The 14,574-nt window shown below is 42.8% G+C and overlaps 1 protein-coding gene across 1 annotated transcript in view; it reads right to left on the bottom strand.

The window, feature by feature from the left end:
• Positions 1-14,574, bottom strand: part of NR4A3 (nuclear receptor subfamily 4 group A member 3) — a 29,354-nt gene that overhangs the window by 3,915 nt on the left and 10,865 nt on the right. Inside the window, exon 6 of the mRNA XM_018568851.1 lies at positions 12,498-12,676. Within this exon, the coding sequence (XP_018424353.1) occupies positions 12,498-12,676 (179 nt within the window). The remainder of the gene's footprint in view (positions 1-12,497; positions 12,677-14,574) is intronic.

Raw genomic sequence — 14,574 nt, 5'->3', positions numbered from 1 at the left:
ATAACTGGGAGCTTTGGAAAATGTACTGGCATTGTAATTTCTGCTTCAGAACTTCCTACTGACATAAGGAATAGGCAATAGAAAAGGGAAGAAGGAATGTGAGGAAACAATGGCAATGGTGTATTGACTTGGTAGAATAAATCTTGCTGAGCACAATATCAAATTATACTACTGCTGGAATGGATTATAAACTATGCATCTAATTTCTCAAATAATGTTTTTAGATTAGACAGCTGACTATTAGGCATTTTCACAAAATAGATGCTGACACTGCTGAAGGAGTGTACTTTAAGAGAAATGCCCGTAAAAGAGGACCTAGCATCTGGTATATTTTTCAGTTTATGCAGACTAAGAAGTGTGTACCTCTACCAATTACAGGTATTTATAACCTCTCACATAAATCACAGCAATCCCCCTGACATTGTGTTCTTTTTCGTTTCTCTCCAGACTTACAATGCCATCCTTGTTCAAGCACAATCCAGCATTAGCATCTACATTTGGGACTGAGATGCTTGCTAAGAGATAACACAGTCATGTAAATCCTGTTGCCTGTGCAGTTATGTGCATAAGTGTCTGGCAATGAACAGCCACCTGCTGCAGCCTCTCATCTTGCATTTGCTACATATGTTCCAGCCTGATCATTGGGGGAGAGGAGATTTAGGAAATAGTTCCTCTTGCCTGTAGAAGAGTGACATTGTCTCATAATAGGCAAAATACCTTCCTTTGAGCTCTAGGACTGCACCTATTCACATTCTTCCTTTAATTAAACTTCAGGAATGTATACATTTTTAGATCAAAATCTAAAAATGTTGATAATTATTAGATTATTGTAACCCCTGCCTCCACCAAACACACAACATGCAAGCCTCTATACTGATTAGAAAGAGTATATAGATTCAGTTGATTAAATGTTAAAAGGACAGTAGGCCTATAATGCTGTGAACTGAGCACACTATAGCTTCTACCTACAAATAATAAACAACAATCAGCACTAAAATGATTGCAACCAGTTGTGGAATTTCACTCTTTCTAATAGACATTTGCTGTTTGCCCCTCCACATCTATCCTAAATAAGTTACTCCATACCTCAGTGCAACTTCGTCTATATGCATGGAGATCAGAAGTTACTGTATGGATTTCTACACTTCCTGTAAAATGGTTTTCCTAAAGTGCATTGAGGGACACCGGAATAGTAGATAATCTTAGACCAATGGGTTATACTCCCACCTTCAGGAGGCTGGGACACTAGCAAACACAAAAACAGCCCTGTATAACTGTGCCTTCAAACATAATGCCTAAATTAAAAGCCAAACACACAGAGGTAGGAACCTTTAAGAACCACCTTTAAGAAAAAGATTTTACAATATGTACAAAAATCTTTCAATTGAGGGGCAGGCCACAGCCACAGAGAGATATACTACATATAATACAGAAGAAACTAATAGCTGAAAGGAAGGCTGGATTGAAAAAGGACTTAGACTTAGAGAGGCCAAGACTAAGGAAGGGGCACAGAGGCTGAACCTTTATTACAGACCAGGACAGACAGAAATAATCCCAAGGGCAAACAACTGTACCTAAGAACTATGGGCCTCCATTGTGAAAAAAAAGCCAATAACAGTTCACTCAGAGGTTCAATAATAATACTGGCCATTAGACTGAGGTCATCTAGTGGCAGAAAAAAAGTGCTGGGGGCTGAAGCTGAATATTAGGGGGCTGAAATAAGTTGTGGAACTGAAACATCTCTCTAATGAAAAATGAAAGTTCAACTTACAATTGCATGGGTCACTAGTCAGGGTTGTCCCTTGTCTCCAGCCCTCTTTGCATTGGCTATCGAGCCACTAGTGCTTCTAATTCACTCTAATCCTAATATTAGAGGGATAGAGATGACAGGAGTTGAATATAAACATAGTCTTTTTGCAGACGATGTTATGCTTACTTTTACTCTGCCCCATATAACAACTCCTTCCAAGATGGGGCAGCGGATCCCGGGAATCAAGGTGAGGGTTCAGGGGGGGGAAAAAAGGGGGGCTGCCGCGAACGAGCACATATAGGCGATCGGCGGGCTATGGACCCGCTGATCGCCTATATGTGAAACACCCGGTAACGGGTGTGTTTAATCGTCGGGTCTTTTCTGCCCGTGCGTGCCCGCTAGGGGGCGCGCGAGCAGAAAAAAATTGCCGTCTGGAGACGGCAACCCGCAGATGTAGCAGTGCCGTCCGTCCGTTTTTTTACTACGGGCGGACGGCAAGAGGTTAACCTTCTGAAAAAATTTTTTCTACGGTCTTGGGCCTTACTGTAAATTGGAATACATCTGCTGCACTGAATATCGTATGCATCCCACTTTCTGTGACAGGTCTGTATATGACCATCTTTGTAGCAACTTTACCTTTAGTTATTCACATTTAGTTATTCAACTTTACCTTTACCTGGGCCCAACATTTTTTACAGTACCTAGGAATTCGAGTTACTCCTTCTTTTGATACCTTATATGCTGCAAATGATATTCCTTTATTTTCGATCTTTGAGGAATTTGATAAGGTCGTGGCAATGCCATCATCTTTCCAGGTTTGGTAAAGTGTCCATTGTCAAAGTTCTTTGCAGGGGAGCATACTACAATTTATTTGACATTCTCTAAAACCAAGGATATCATGGGCTACTCTTTATAAACTTAAAACGGGCAGATGTATAGGCTTACCAAAAATCAGGCATCCCAACTTTTGCCACTTATATCTATTCATCAGAAGTGGAATGCTCTACTTTGGACCCTGTGAGAAATACCCACATGCTGTTTAAATTGGGTCATACTAATCCTTCTACTTTCAATTGGTGGATGGACAATGGTTTCCACATAGCGTATGATTTTTTGCACTCCTCTAGTATGGTTACTTGGGCATATATTAAGGAACGCAAATGGTCACCTGATGTAGAGCTGTTTAGGTATCTCCAACTTCGTCATTGGATTTCGGCTTTGACTAAAAGAGACCCAAACCAACCGCTCACATTTTTTGAACATATTTGTTTGCACGCCCCAGAAGGTCCTGGGTTGATTACTGTTTTATATTCCCAATTGAATAAGCTACCCAATCATACTCTGCATTCCTATGTTGTAAAATGGGAACAGGAGCTTCAGCAGTCTTGGTCAGAGGATGCTTGGGAACAAATCTGGCAAAATATTGCTGGCTGTTCAATTAATGTTATGAATGCAGAGGTAGCATATAAGGTTGTTATGAGATGGCATATGGTCCCTTCTCGTATTGGACGATTGAACCCTGCCTTTCAAGGTAGCTGTTTTCAGGGTTGTAGTGAGGTAGGAAATATGATGTATATCTGGTGGAAATGTCTGTTTGCTACTATCTTCAGGTTAAAAATGTTTAGGTTGTTGAAAGGGCTGTTTTATACGCACATAGTGAAGGACTTCAAATGTGCTCTTTTTCACACTAAGGTACCTGGGTTGAATTAAGCCCAACAAGCCTTGTCCCATTTTGTTTTTTTAGCTGCTAAATAAACTTTTGCAGGTAATTGGAAGAAACAGCAGATCCCTTATAAAGAGTTTATATGCAGAATGCACAATGTTATGATGAATAAACACCTATAAACAAGGGAACCCTGAATATTGCTTTAACATCCTGAAATAGATTTATCTAGCTTTTGAGGCATATGAATACGCTACGGGGGAATGAGAAGGATAGGCATCCTTTGGAGGTAAACTTGGTATCCCAAGCTTTGTGAAGCGTGCCCTTGTTGCCATGGCGCCCTGTGCGGCCGCACTGCTCGCACACCCCTAAGGCTGGCCCTGGTTAGTGGGTGGTGACATGTCTGTGAGACCCGTTTGCTATACCTGAAAGATGCTAGCCCTCTTTACAGCTGCACTTGAACTAATAAAGGAGGGTTGGGGTGCAAAATCAGTTGACAGAAGTCAGGTATTTTCCTGATATTTAGCCTGACAAAAAAAACAGCATATACCTCCTCACTCATATGGGTAGATACATTAATACCTTGTTATAAAATCACAAACAGTTGATACCAATACCGCTCTTCATATCCCTTTTAATGTTTTTTCAAGCCCTAACTTTCAAATGTTTAGCATGCGTTTCCTAGCTGTCTACCCAAGTTAGAAGAGTAAATAATGTCTTCCAAAATGTTCTTAAATCTTCAGACACTTCCCAGTAACCATACCCAGAAAGACTGTCCAAATATCAGCAAGATATTATGCTGGCTCTACCAATAAAATGTGGTACTACTAGGCATCAGTGACTTTAACAGTGAGAGAGTTGTTTGACCATATTAACCATTCTATCCTACATCTAACAAAACCTAAGTTTACCACCCTTAAAATATGGGTTACAATTTTTAGTAAAACAGAAAAATGGTCACCAGCACTCCCGGTTTTCTTCAAAACAAAATCCTTTTATCCATTCTCACAGGTCATATCACCATGCGTGGCAACATTTCGGAATCTGTCCGGACCCTTCATCAGGCTTTTGTTTGCCTGATGAAGGGACCGGACAGGTTCCAAAACGTTGCCACGCATGGTGATATGACCTGTGAGAATGAATAAAAGGATTTTGTTTTGAAGAAAACCTGGAGTGCTGGTGACTATTTTTCTGTTTTGCAAGTATTTGGCGGCGCCATATGCAGCCACTTGAGCACCCCCCACATTGTATGGGCTTCTTGGTCAGGAGTGCGGTGGGAATCTCTATTTGACAATTTTTAGTAACACACAGGAAGATGTTAATTGGTCCTTGTTTACACCTTGGTAGCATATACCCAACTGTTTTCAATTTTCATCTGTCCTTCAATTGCAAATATGGAGTACTAGGGGATATTACAAAAAATGACATACTGTAATTATTGCCAGAAACATGCTCAAACAGGAGTTCAACTTACTAAACTATGTTTTTCCAACAGATTAAAATCTTAAATGCATTAAGTTCACAATTTTTTAACTGATTTAAGTTTCCCATCTTCTAGGGTGAAAGAAGTATTAATCATACAAATGATACCCAGACCCTTGTCTACACGAGATGGAACTTTTACAGTGTTCATTGAAGTGTGTGATTGTTAATCTATTGAGGTGTTTTTTTTTCATATAAATTCTTTATTTAAAGTTTTAATACAAGAAAATACACACAGTGGGTCCCATGGGACTAAAACACAGGAACAAGGCAAATTGACACACAAAGGACACATGAAGGATCAGTGTGGGGGCATACAGATGGCCAACAGTTCACAGTACTGGACGATGAATGAACATTCGAGAGTAAAAGAGTATACATAAGTAGTAAACTGAGCCGGGAAATGAACCGTGACTAACCTTGTAATAATTCATTCGAAAGGGCACTTCTAAGCTACATGTCCCCAAATAGAGGGTAAGAAAAAGAGTCGGCAATAGACAGCACACAACAAGGTTGGACAATAGCACAAGAAGAGGTAACACATGAAATGAGCGGTAGGCTCAGCAGGGGGAGTGAGAGACAGGCAAGACTGGATGGCTACTGGGCCATCAGCAATCCAAATTCCGGAGAATCAAGGAGAAGTCCAGTAAAACCAGGTTTTGTGGAACCTACTCTCCGTGTGGTGAAGAGCTGCAGCCAACTCTTCCAGGATACGTAGCTCGTCAACCTTCCAAATCCATGCTTGGATTGGAAGGGTGCCTGAATGTTTCCAGTACAGAAAGTGGAAGTGAGGAAGTGCAGTGGAACATGAACCGGTAAAGTTTGGAGGAGATACAACAGCTGAGGGAGAACGTTAATTTTGAGAAAGCTGTTCCTTTCAAACCACGAGAGTGTGCCCCTTGTCCATGTAGCCAATACGAATTGTCATTACGAATCAGACAGGAGAGGAGGGAAGTTGGCCTCAAAGATCCCGTCTATAGAGGGAGTAATTTTCGTCCCCAGGTAAGTGATGTGGGTCGATGCCCAGCGGAAAGAGAAAGGGCCATCAAGTGATGAGCTGGGACTGTCAAGTTGAGGGCTTCCGATTTCTAAAAATTAATTGTTAAGTTAGATAACTCCCCATAGGTAGTGAGCTCTAGCAGCAGATTCAGAAGAGAGACCGCCGGTTGGGTCACGAAAAATAGCAGATTGTCTGCGTAACCCAATATCTTGTCAATATCAATATTCAAGAATTCCCAAAATATGTCAGGGTGTGCTCTTATCCGGCAGAGTAAGGGCTCTAGAGACAGGATGAATAATAAGTGAGAGAGTGTCTTGTGCCATTGGACAACATAAAGTATCAGAGAACACCCCATTGACCTTCACTCTGGCCCTGAGTATATGGACGCAATCCAGGAACACATGTTGTCCCGCAATCCAAATTCTCGTAGGGTGGCCTGCAAGAATGACCAGTTTACCCGGTCAAAAGCCTTCTCTGCATCAGTAGAGAGAAGAATAGAGAGAATGTTTGTTGTTGAAGCCCAGTGAATCGCATTGAGGACCCTGATGGTGTTGTCCTTCGCCTCCCTATACGGTACAAAGCCCACTTGATCTGGGTGGATAAGCCTGACGATGAGTGGGAGGGGTCGGTTGGCAAGGATCTTCAAAAACAGTTTCAGGTCAACGTCAACAGTAAGGATATGGGTCGGTAGATGAACCGGATCCTTCCCTTCCTTTAGAATGACAGAGATGGAGGCGCGCAGGGAGAAAATGTGTCGCCAAAGCATCTTGGAAGGTCTTAAAATAGAGGAGGGAGAATCCATATGGGCCTGGGGCCTTCCCCGGCTTCATCTGTTTCAAGACGGTCGCCCACACCCACATGGGGTGATAGGAGATTCCAAGGAAGCAGCTTCCTCTGGGGAGTGTCTGGGAATACCCGACTGCGCCAAATATGAGCGAATATTCTCTAGGGCCTGGGCTTCACCTCTCAAGGGGTTCTGAGGAGCCAACTTGTACAACTCCTGATAAAACTCCCGGAAACGGTTGGCAATAGCTTTAAAGCAGGCTAAAAGCCCACCATCCCGCGATGCGATCTGTGGGATGAAGAATTTGGCTCTTGCCTCCCACAGTGCCAACGCTAGAGACCCCCTCCCCCCGGTTTGTTACCATGTTCGCAGTAAGTCCTCTTAGTGCTGAGTTGGCGCATCTTGATTTTACCAAGCAGGACTGTGTAAAGTCCAAAGTTCCACTTCAACTGCCGCTGCAAGGGATTGCTTATGTAGAAGGTCCAATTTGCGAAATTGGTCAAGTAAGTCAGAGAGGGATTTGGCTCGTGTCTTTTTCACATGAGATGCCAGGAAGATGAGAACTTCACGGATGTAACACTTATGTGCTTCCCACACCGTAAGTGGGGCAGAAGCTGGAGAGCAATTCTGACCGAAGAACAGGGAAAGTTCCTTCTGTACACAGTCTCTGACAGTGATATCGTCCTGAAGAGTATAGTTAAGAGTCCATTGCCAGGGTTTAGGCTTCTCACCATGGATCACCATCTTCATCAGGACCGGAGCGTGGTCTGAGATCGGGATGACATCAATGGATAAATTGCGGACCCTGTGCAGGTCCCTTGCTTGACTAAAAAATAGGCAATGCGAGAATATGACTTGTGAGCAGACGAGTAAAACAAATAGTCGTGATCCCTTGGGTGCATAAGGTGCCACGCATCCACTAAGTGGTCCACATGGAGGGTTTTCCGGAAGCATTTCAGGAAGGAATATGAAAGATGTGAGGCTCCTCTGGAGACATCCAACCGAGGATCAAGCACCACGTTGAAGTCACCTCCAATCACCACTATACCCTCCGCAAAGTCGACTAGAGAAAGCAGACAGTCCTCCAAGAAAGAAATGTGGTCAGAGTTAGGGATTATAAATGTTCACAAAAGTCACCAAGGTGCCAAAGACATGGCCCTTCAAAAATAGGAAATGCCTGTTTCCATCCACTCTTGTGGAAAGATGTTGCCAGCCAATATGCCTTTACATTAGGATACTCACCCCACGAGACTTGGCTTCAGGAGAAGCACTCGATCAGCCAATAAGATCAACGCCAGCAATGGGCGAAGCAGCTGTCGCAAGTAGAGCGTTTGGTGGGAAAGGTCCGGAAGGATGGTGATCATCGCCCCAATAGAACTCCACTGATTTCTTGATCCACTCTTTGCGCATAATTTCTTCCTGATATTATTGTGGCGGTTCCTGTTTTCTCCATTATCAACCTGGAGGTGAAGCAACGCACAGACCCTGGCCTGAGGCGCCATGGTGCATTCTAGGGCTTCTACCCGAGCTGACAGGGCGGAGTGTGAAGACCCGGTCACGGAAACTCTGTCATCCAGGTGAGTAATCCTGTTGCCCACTTCCTCGATCTCCCTGCGTAGGGCCCCTTCCACCCTCAGGGCTAGAAGATCAATGTCCTCCTTTGTGGCCAGGGACCGAAGCACAGATCCCAGGTCCACGCCCAGCACTGAGGAGAGGTCAGGCGGGGTAAGTGTGGATCGAGTTGGGGGAGAAGGCTCCGGATATTCAATTCGGGGAGACCGGACAGGGGAGGACTCACCCTCCGACAGCACCGGAGTAGTGCGGATCCCACCCGAGCCTCAGGACCTCCCGGCGGTGGAGTTGACACGTGGGCGCCCTCATGGCCGATCGGCACAATTGCTATAGATGCCCTCGGCAGGGTGTTGGAAGGCGTGGCGTGGAAGAATCCAGGAATTGTGCACTGGGTAGGTTGCCACTCGTTCTGCGGGATTTTCTGCCCTTAGACATGGGTTCAGAGTGAGGAAGATTGCAGACAGTCAATTGAAAGTGCCGTTGGGAGCAGAGCCCAAAGTACACACGTCATCACGGCTCCATTGCTCTGCCCCAACCATGCACTAAGGATATAAGTAAGCTAAAATTGCTCCTTCAATTATTGGTTGCTTGGGTGTTATGCTAATGCAGCCATTTAAATACTGACTTAGAATTGTACAGTATTCTGATCAAGAGTGACTGCACTGTGACCGAAGCCAATACTACTCATACAACTTGCATTTAAATAAGGAAGTCAGCAATGGTCCCCATATAATTCTCTCATTAAAGATTTTCTTTACGTAATTATGATAATTTCAGGCATCTAATGGCACTTTTTTAAATTACGCTATAAGGTAATGAGTGTAAGGAAAATGTTATTCTCAGACTTATTTCTGGATGACTTAATTAAGAACAAACAATTTATTGTGTGATGAAAGCAGTGAACAGATGGTATGTTTAGATGTACTTTTAAGTGTCTAGTGGGACAAAAGCAAAGAGAAAAGAGAAGGGAAACAGAAGAGAGTCCGCAACATTTTAATCTGGATATCCATGGGACCCAGGATCTTTAACAACCCTAGCATATCCCATGCACAACCTCTTTGCAACCGCTATTGTAAATAAATGATACTTTTCAAATGTGGGTTAGAAAATTAAAACAGATATACAACTATATAGTACTTTGCATCACCTACCACTTTTACTTTGAACTTGTTTTTGAAAATCACTTCACAATAATTTTAATTGTTTCCTCTAACATGAATTTAGTAGTAACTAGTTATGAGCGACGAACTTGGTCTCAAAAAATCACCTTGTGGCACTACAAGGTGAAATAAAAAAATGTGCAGTTTGTAGATACCTACAATAAGGAGGTAGGTATAGAAAAAATGATTGCTTTGTGAACTGAATGTTTCATTTAGATAAGGCCAGACACTTCCAGTCCCTTGAAGGCAATGATTTTGCAATGTCTGCTCCGCTATTTTGCCCCTGACACTTTGCGAGAAGTCTTGGTCAAGCCGAAAAAAGCTTCTTGCCTTACCGCCAGTTTTACTCCAATGAATGACTGGCAGTTACATCAACAGTTTTTTGTTTTTCCTGTCAGTGCTAAATGGTTTGTCTCAACCCTCTATCTGTCACTTTTGCTGAAGAGATTGGTCTGCTAAAGAAAGTTGAAAAATAAAAAGAGCTTTAAGGATTGGTAAACTTCAATATATGACATTTTTGCTTTTGGGTTTTGATACACTTTAACCACTTGCCGACCGGGGTGTTTATACCCCTTTCCTGACCAGGCCATTTTTCAGTATTAAGCGCTGCGGTACTTTGACTGACATTTATTCCGTCATGCAACGCTGTACTGAAATTCATTTTATACCATTTTTTGGGGACAGATAGATTACCCAATTTTTCGGTAAAATATGAAAGACGGTGTCACGTCGGGTAAATAGATACCAAACATGTCAAGCTTTAAAATTGCGCGCACGCGTTAAATCGCAAAAAAACGACCATACTCAAAATTTACCATAGCCGGCGCTTTAAAAAAGCTTTTACCGCTCATCAGTTTAGTGTTATCAGTGATTGATGGCCCTAGAATTAGTGCTCGCCCTCCGAAGTGCGCGGCGATATGTAACATGTGCGGCGCAATGGATGTAATCGTCGTTTTCGAACATAGGCGGGCTTGACGCATGTTTGCGTGTGCATGTGGGGGCGGGGGACTTTAATTTTTTTTTTTTTTTTCATTGCTTTGATATGTGATTTTTTATTTTTTTATTAACAAATTTTTTTAAACCTTTTTTTTCCCCACTGAACTTTATTGCTATCACATAGGGAGCAAACAAGCTCCCTATGTGATAGCCAATTTGCAGTGACAGGTCCTCTTTATAGAGACATCAGGGGTCTTTAAGACCCCTAATGTCACCTTGGGACCCCCAGAGAAGCTGATGAAGCATAGATCTGCTTCACCAACTTCTCTCCGGTTTCTGTACCGGAGAGTGACACTGAATGCAGGAAGTGATGTAACACACATCACTGCTTGCATTCAGAAGAGGAGATCAAACCGAGGTCGTGTACTGAGCTCCGTTTGATCTCCGGCCGCAGAGCTGCTGTGCTGGTCCCGGGCTCACACCGAGAACAGCGGAGCCCGGGATCGCCAGCAGCGGCGGCGATGGAGGGGGGGCGCACGCCCGCACGCAATTACAAGCGATCGGGCGTCTCTACAGACGCCCGAACGCTTGTATGTAAACAGCCATCGCTGGCTGCTTACATTCAAAGCCGGTTTCCCGCTCGTGCCCGCCGCTAAGAGCGGAACGGGATAGGAAGTCTAAAGACGCCCACCCACCCTCAAGAAGCTGCTGTGCGGCGGTTTGCTTACAATGGCCGGACAGCAGATAGTTAAACCTTTCGCTGCAAGGCCCTGCGCTTCACTGTTAACCTTAACTGGCCAGGCCATTTTTGCAATTTTCACCTTTTTAAAAACTTTTTTTGTTCATAATTCTCTTCAGGGTCATGGGAGGACAAATACTAATGTTCTTCGGTGACCCAAAACTCAGTATATAGCGGGCTATTGCCCAATGCCCACTATATGCTGAGAGCGCAGAGCCGTGCCACAGCCACAAACAATACTGGCCCTGATTGATTGACAGCTGGCTCTGCCTCTCTAAAGACAGAGCAAACTGTGCCCGCCCTCTCCCCCATCTGTTCCTCCAATCAGAGCTGGAGAAACGGACAAAGGAGGGGTAATCTCTGACAGTCACCACTCTCTGCAGGGAGAGGATCAGGAAGTCAGTGATCGGCGGTATGTGCTCGCTGACTTCACGATCAATAGAGTGTCACAGGTCGGCTTGAATTATGGGGATGAGTGTTTTTCACTCACTCCATAATTCTCCATTAATTTTCAACTGCAGCTTTCAGAGTTTGTAAAATACCCCCCAAACCATAAATTTTCTGAAAGCACTGGACCAGTAGAATAAAAAGACAGTGCTACTTAATATGTAGGTTCCGTGACAGTTGCACAAATGTTTACCAAATCAATATTTTAGTTAGAAATACATTCAATTCATTAATAACCCATACAAAAAAAACTATTTACAAGATTTCTAAAAGATAAAGGATAGTTACTTGCTATGACATAGTTACTTACACTTACTATCTCCTCGGTTATGAATAAACAACGGAGTGGTCAGTACTGATCACTCCTATGTTAGTTTTGAAGGGAAGGATCGCCAAATATTTCACATATTTGCAGATGCTCCATTTGGCATATCGTAGCTCCACCCCGCTCTCATCTGTCACTGCTCTGTTCTCCCTGCCGCTCTCTCCTCTCTCCTTGTTAGCTGTTGATGATAGCTATTTCTTTACACAAACCAGTCAGGGGGACCTTTCTGCTATAAGCTTATGGTTGCCGGAGCAACCATAAGCCTATTGCAGAAGCGTGAATGCAGCCGACACAAGGCATACTGAGCGGGCCAGCTGAGAGCGTTTTTCTTCCGCTGTATGACTTACGTCAGTGGCAGGGAAAGGGCTAAACCAGTCATTTTGCCTTCCCCCATTACCTCCAATCCATTTTGCTAAAATAAATGACCAAGTTTACACATCCTTAAATGCAACAAAAACCACCCTTACAGGTAATTAGTACATGTATATATAAATATTTTACATTAGGAGAAATTCAACAAAAAACATTTTGATCAAAAAAAGTCAGAGGTTTTGAGCCCATTTGAGGGACTGTGTTACTAACATAGTAATAGGAAGAAAATATGTTTGTCATATATTTTTGCTTATTTCATTTGCTTACCAGAAACAAGACACACTGCAGACAGACAGGCTATTGTTGAGACATCAAGGTTAAGGCTCTGTATATGTAATGAAAAGTTTCTAACTGAATCCAGCCATTCACCAAATCCACGAAGGCACTGAAGTCTGTGCAGCACTAGTCCATTACAAAACACAAATTCATCTGTAGTGACATTAGACCTGCATGGGAAAATGTTTTTGAATTTTTATAACAATAATGTATATTTTCTATGGTTAAATTAAAAAAAATATTTTTATTAAGAAGGCTATTTATAAAAACTAAACTAAACTGTCCACATAAATGTAGAACTAGCCCAAAGTGGCCAACTGGATTTTTAATTTTTTTTGTAGAAATTAAGCATCAAATCACACTTTTCAGATGCAATAATGTGCATCAACATGCATGTTACAGCAATGCATATCAACACGTTACCTGCATTACCGCGGTGCCATTAATTTTAAGTGACATTGACACCAGGGTAAATTACATTATTTCAGACCAGGATCATAACTACAAATCATCGGGCCCCATAGCAAAACTTTGGGGCCCCCAGGCTAACTTTCTCTGTAGCGGTTAGCAGTGTCAACTGTGGCAATACGTGTCATTGTTCTAAACATGAAATATGTATCAAGGACAGCCAACAGGAGAGCTGTCAGGGTGGACTGGCATTGCTAGATTTACAAAAGTTATAGTAGCACTAATAATAAAAACAACCATAATGATATTTTATATGATGATAAACGATTAATGTTCTTGCACACACTTACTCTTCAACCCTAATAAAACTTCTTTAAAATCAAGCTTCATTAAAATTTGTGTACAGCCACAAACCACAAACCTCAGCCCTCCTATACGTTTTTAACAGAGGAGCCATGCAGGGTTAATTTCAGTCTGTAGCAGTTCAGAAGGCAATAAATCTACACTGTTAAGATAGATAAGCAAATACTTCTTATTGCACAGAGAGGGTTCTGTGACTAGACAATTCTGAGGTCTGACTCCTGTCAGTCTTTTTAATCTGCCCCCCTAATGGGACTCCCTTCTACCACAGACCACAAGGCTGCTATGGCTATTGTTACGCCACTGTTTCAAACCCCTTTTCTATTTAGTGGGGAACAAGACAGGGTTGCCCCGTCACTTCTTTTATTAGCTTTTTCCATCGAACCCCTTGCTGAGATTATAAGCAAACCCCTTGTGACTAGTGGGGTACGAGTAGAAGCCCTAGAAAAGAGAGTATCATTATACCCAGATCACGTGCTAATTTATCTGTCAGACCCACAACATGCGATAGGGCCAACTGAACTGAAAAGTGTCCTTTAAAACTTTTGAGTTCAAAACTTACAATCGATAATACGAAATCACCTGCACTCCATACAGAGTACAGACCTTGGATCAAGGGTTGGTGCTTAAAGTGACAACACGGATGACGCCGTGTCCAATACAGTGCATAATAGAAGTCACCAGCACTTAATGATATGTGTGTCAAGAAGTAAAGCACTTTTTATTAAATTGTCACATGCGTCTTACAGTCAACGTTTCGGGCGCCACGCAGGGTCCCTTCTTTTGGGCACCCAGAAGAAGGGACCCTGCGCTGCCCCAAAACATTCGCTGTAAGACGCATGTGACAATTTCAGGGTGAATTGGCATTGCCAGATTTATGAAGGTATGACTATGCCCCTCAGATGATGTATATTTACTTGTGTATTCCCACAGCTTAATAATGCGGCTACAGTCATGGAAGCAGCGGTGGTCCCTTTCTAACCTCATACACAAGAATATACCATCCTACTAATATTGGAACCACCATCCAGGCAATGTCCTTAAAAAGCTATAAACAATGCCTCCAGATTATGCCACAAACATCCCAGACCATCTTCCTTAACAATCCAATATGGTATAACCCTGAGCTTACACAATTCCTGACTGTTCTGAACGGTCCACAGTGGGCAAAGGTGAGACTAAAATATGTGCGCCAGTTACATTATTTTCTTAGGGCTCTTTTAAACCCTGTTGCAAGTTAAAAAGTGAGTTGGGGATATTTAATACTGGGCACTTTGGATATCGCCAGCTCAAATACACA

Source organism: Nanorana parkeri, unplaced genomic scaffold (genome assembly GCF_000935625.1).
Source record: "Nanorana parkeri isolate BGI_ZX_2015 unplaced genomic scaffold, ASM93562v1 scaffold1252, whole genome shotgun sequence".
In the NCBI taxonomy this organism is placed as follows: domain Eukaryota; kingdom Metazoa; phylum Chordata; class Amphibia; order Anura; family Dicroglossidae; genus Nanorana; species Nanorana parkeri.
Note: the sequence above shows the minus strand (reverse complement) of the source record. Positions and strands in the feature narration are given on the sequence as shown.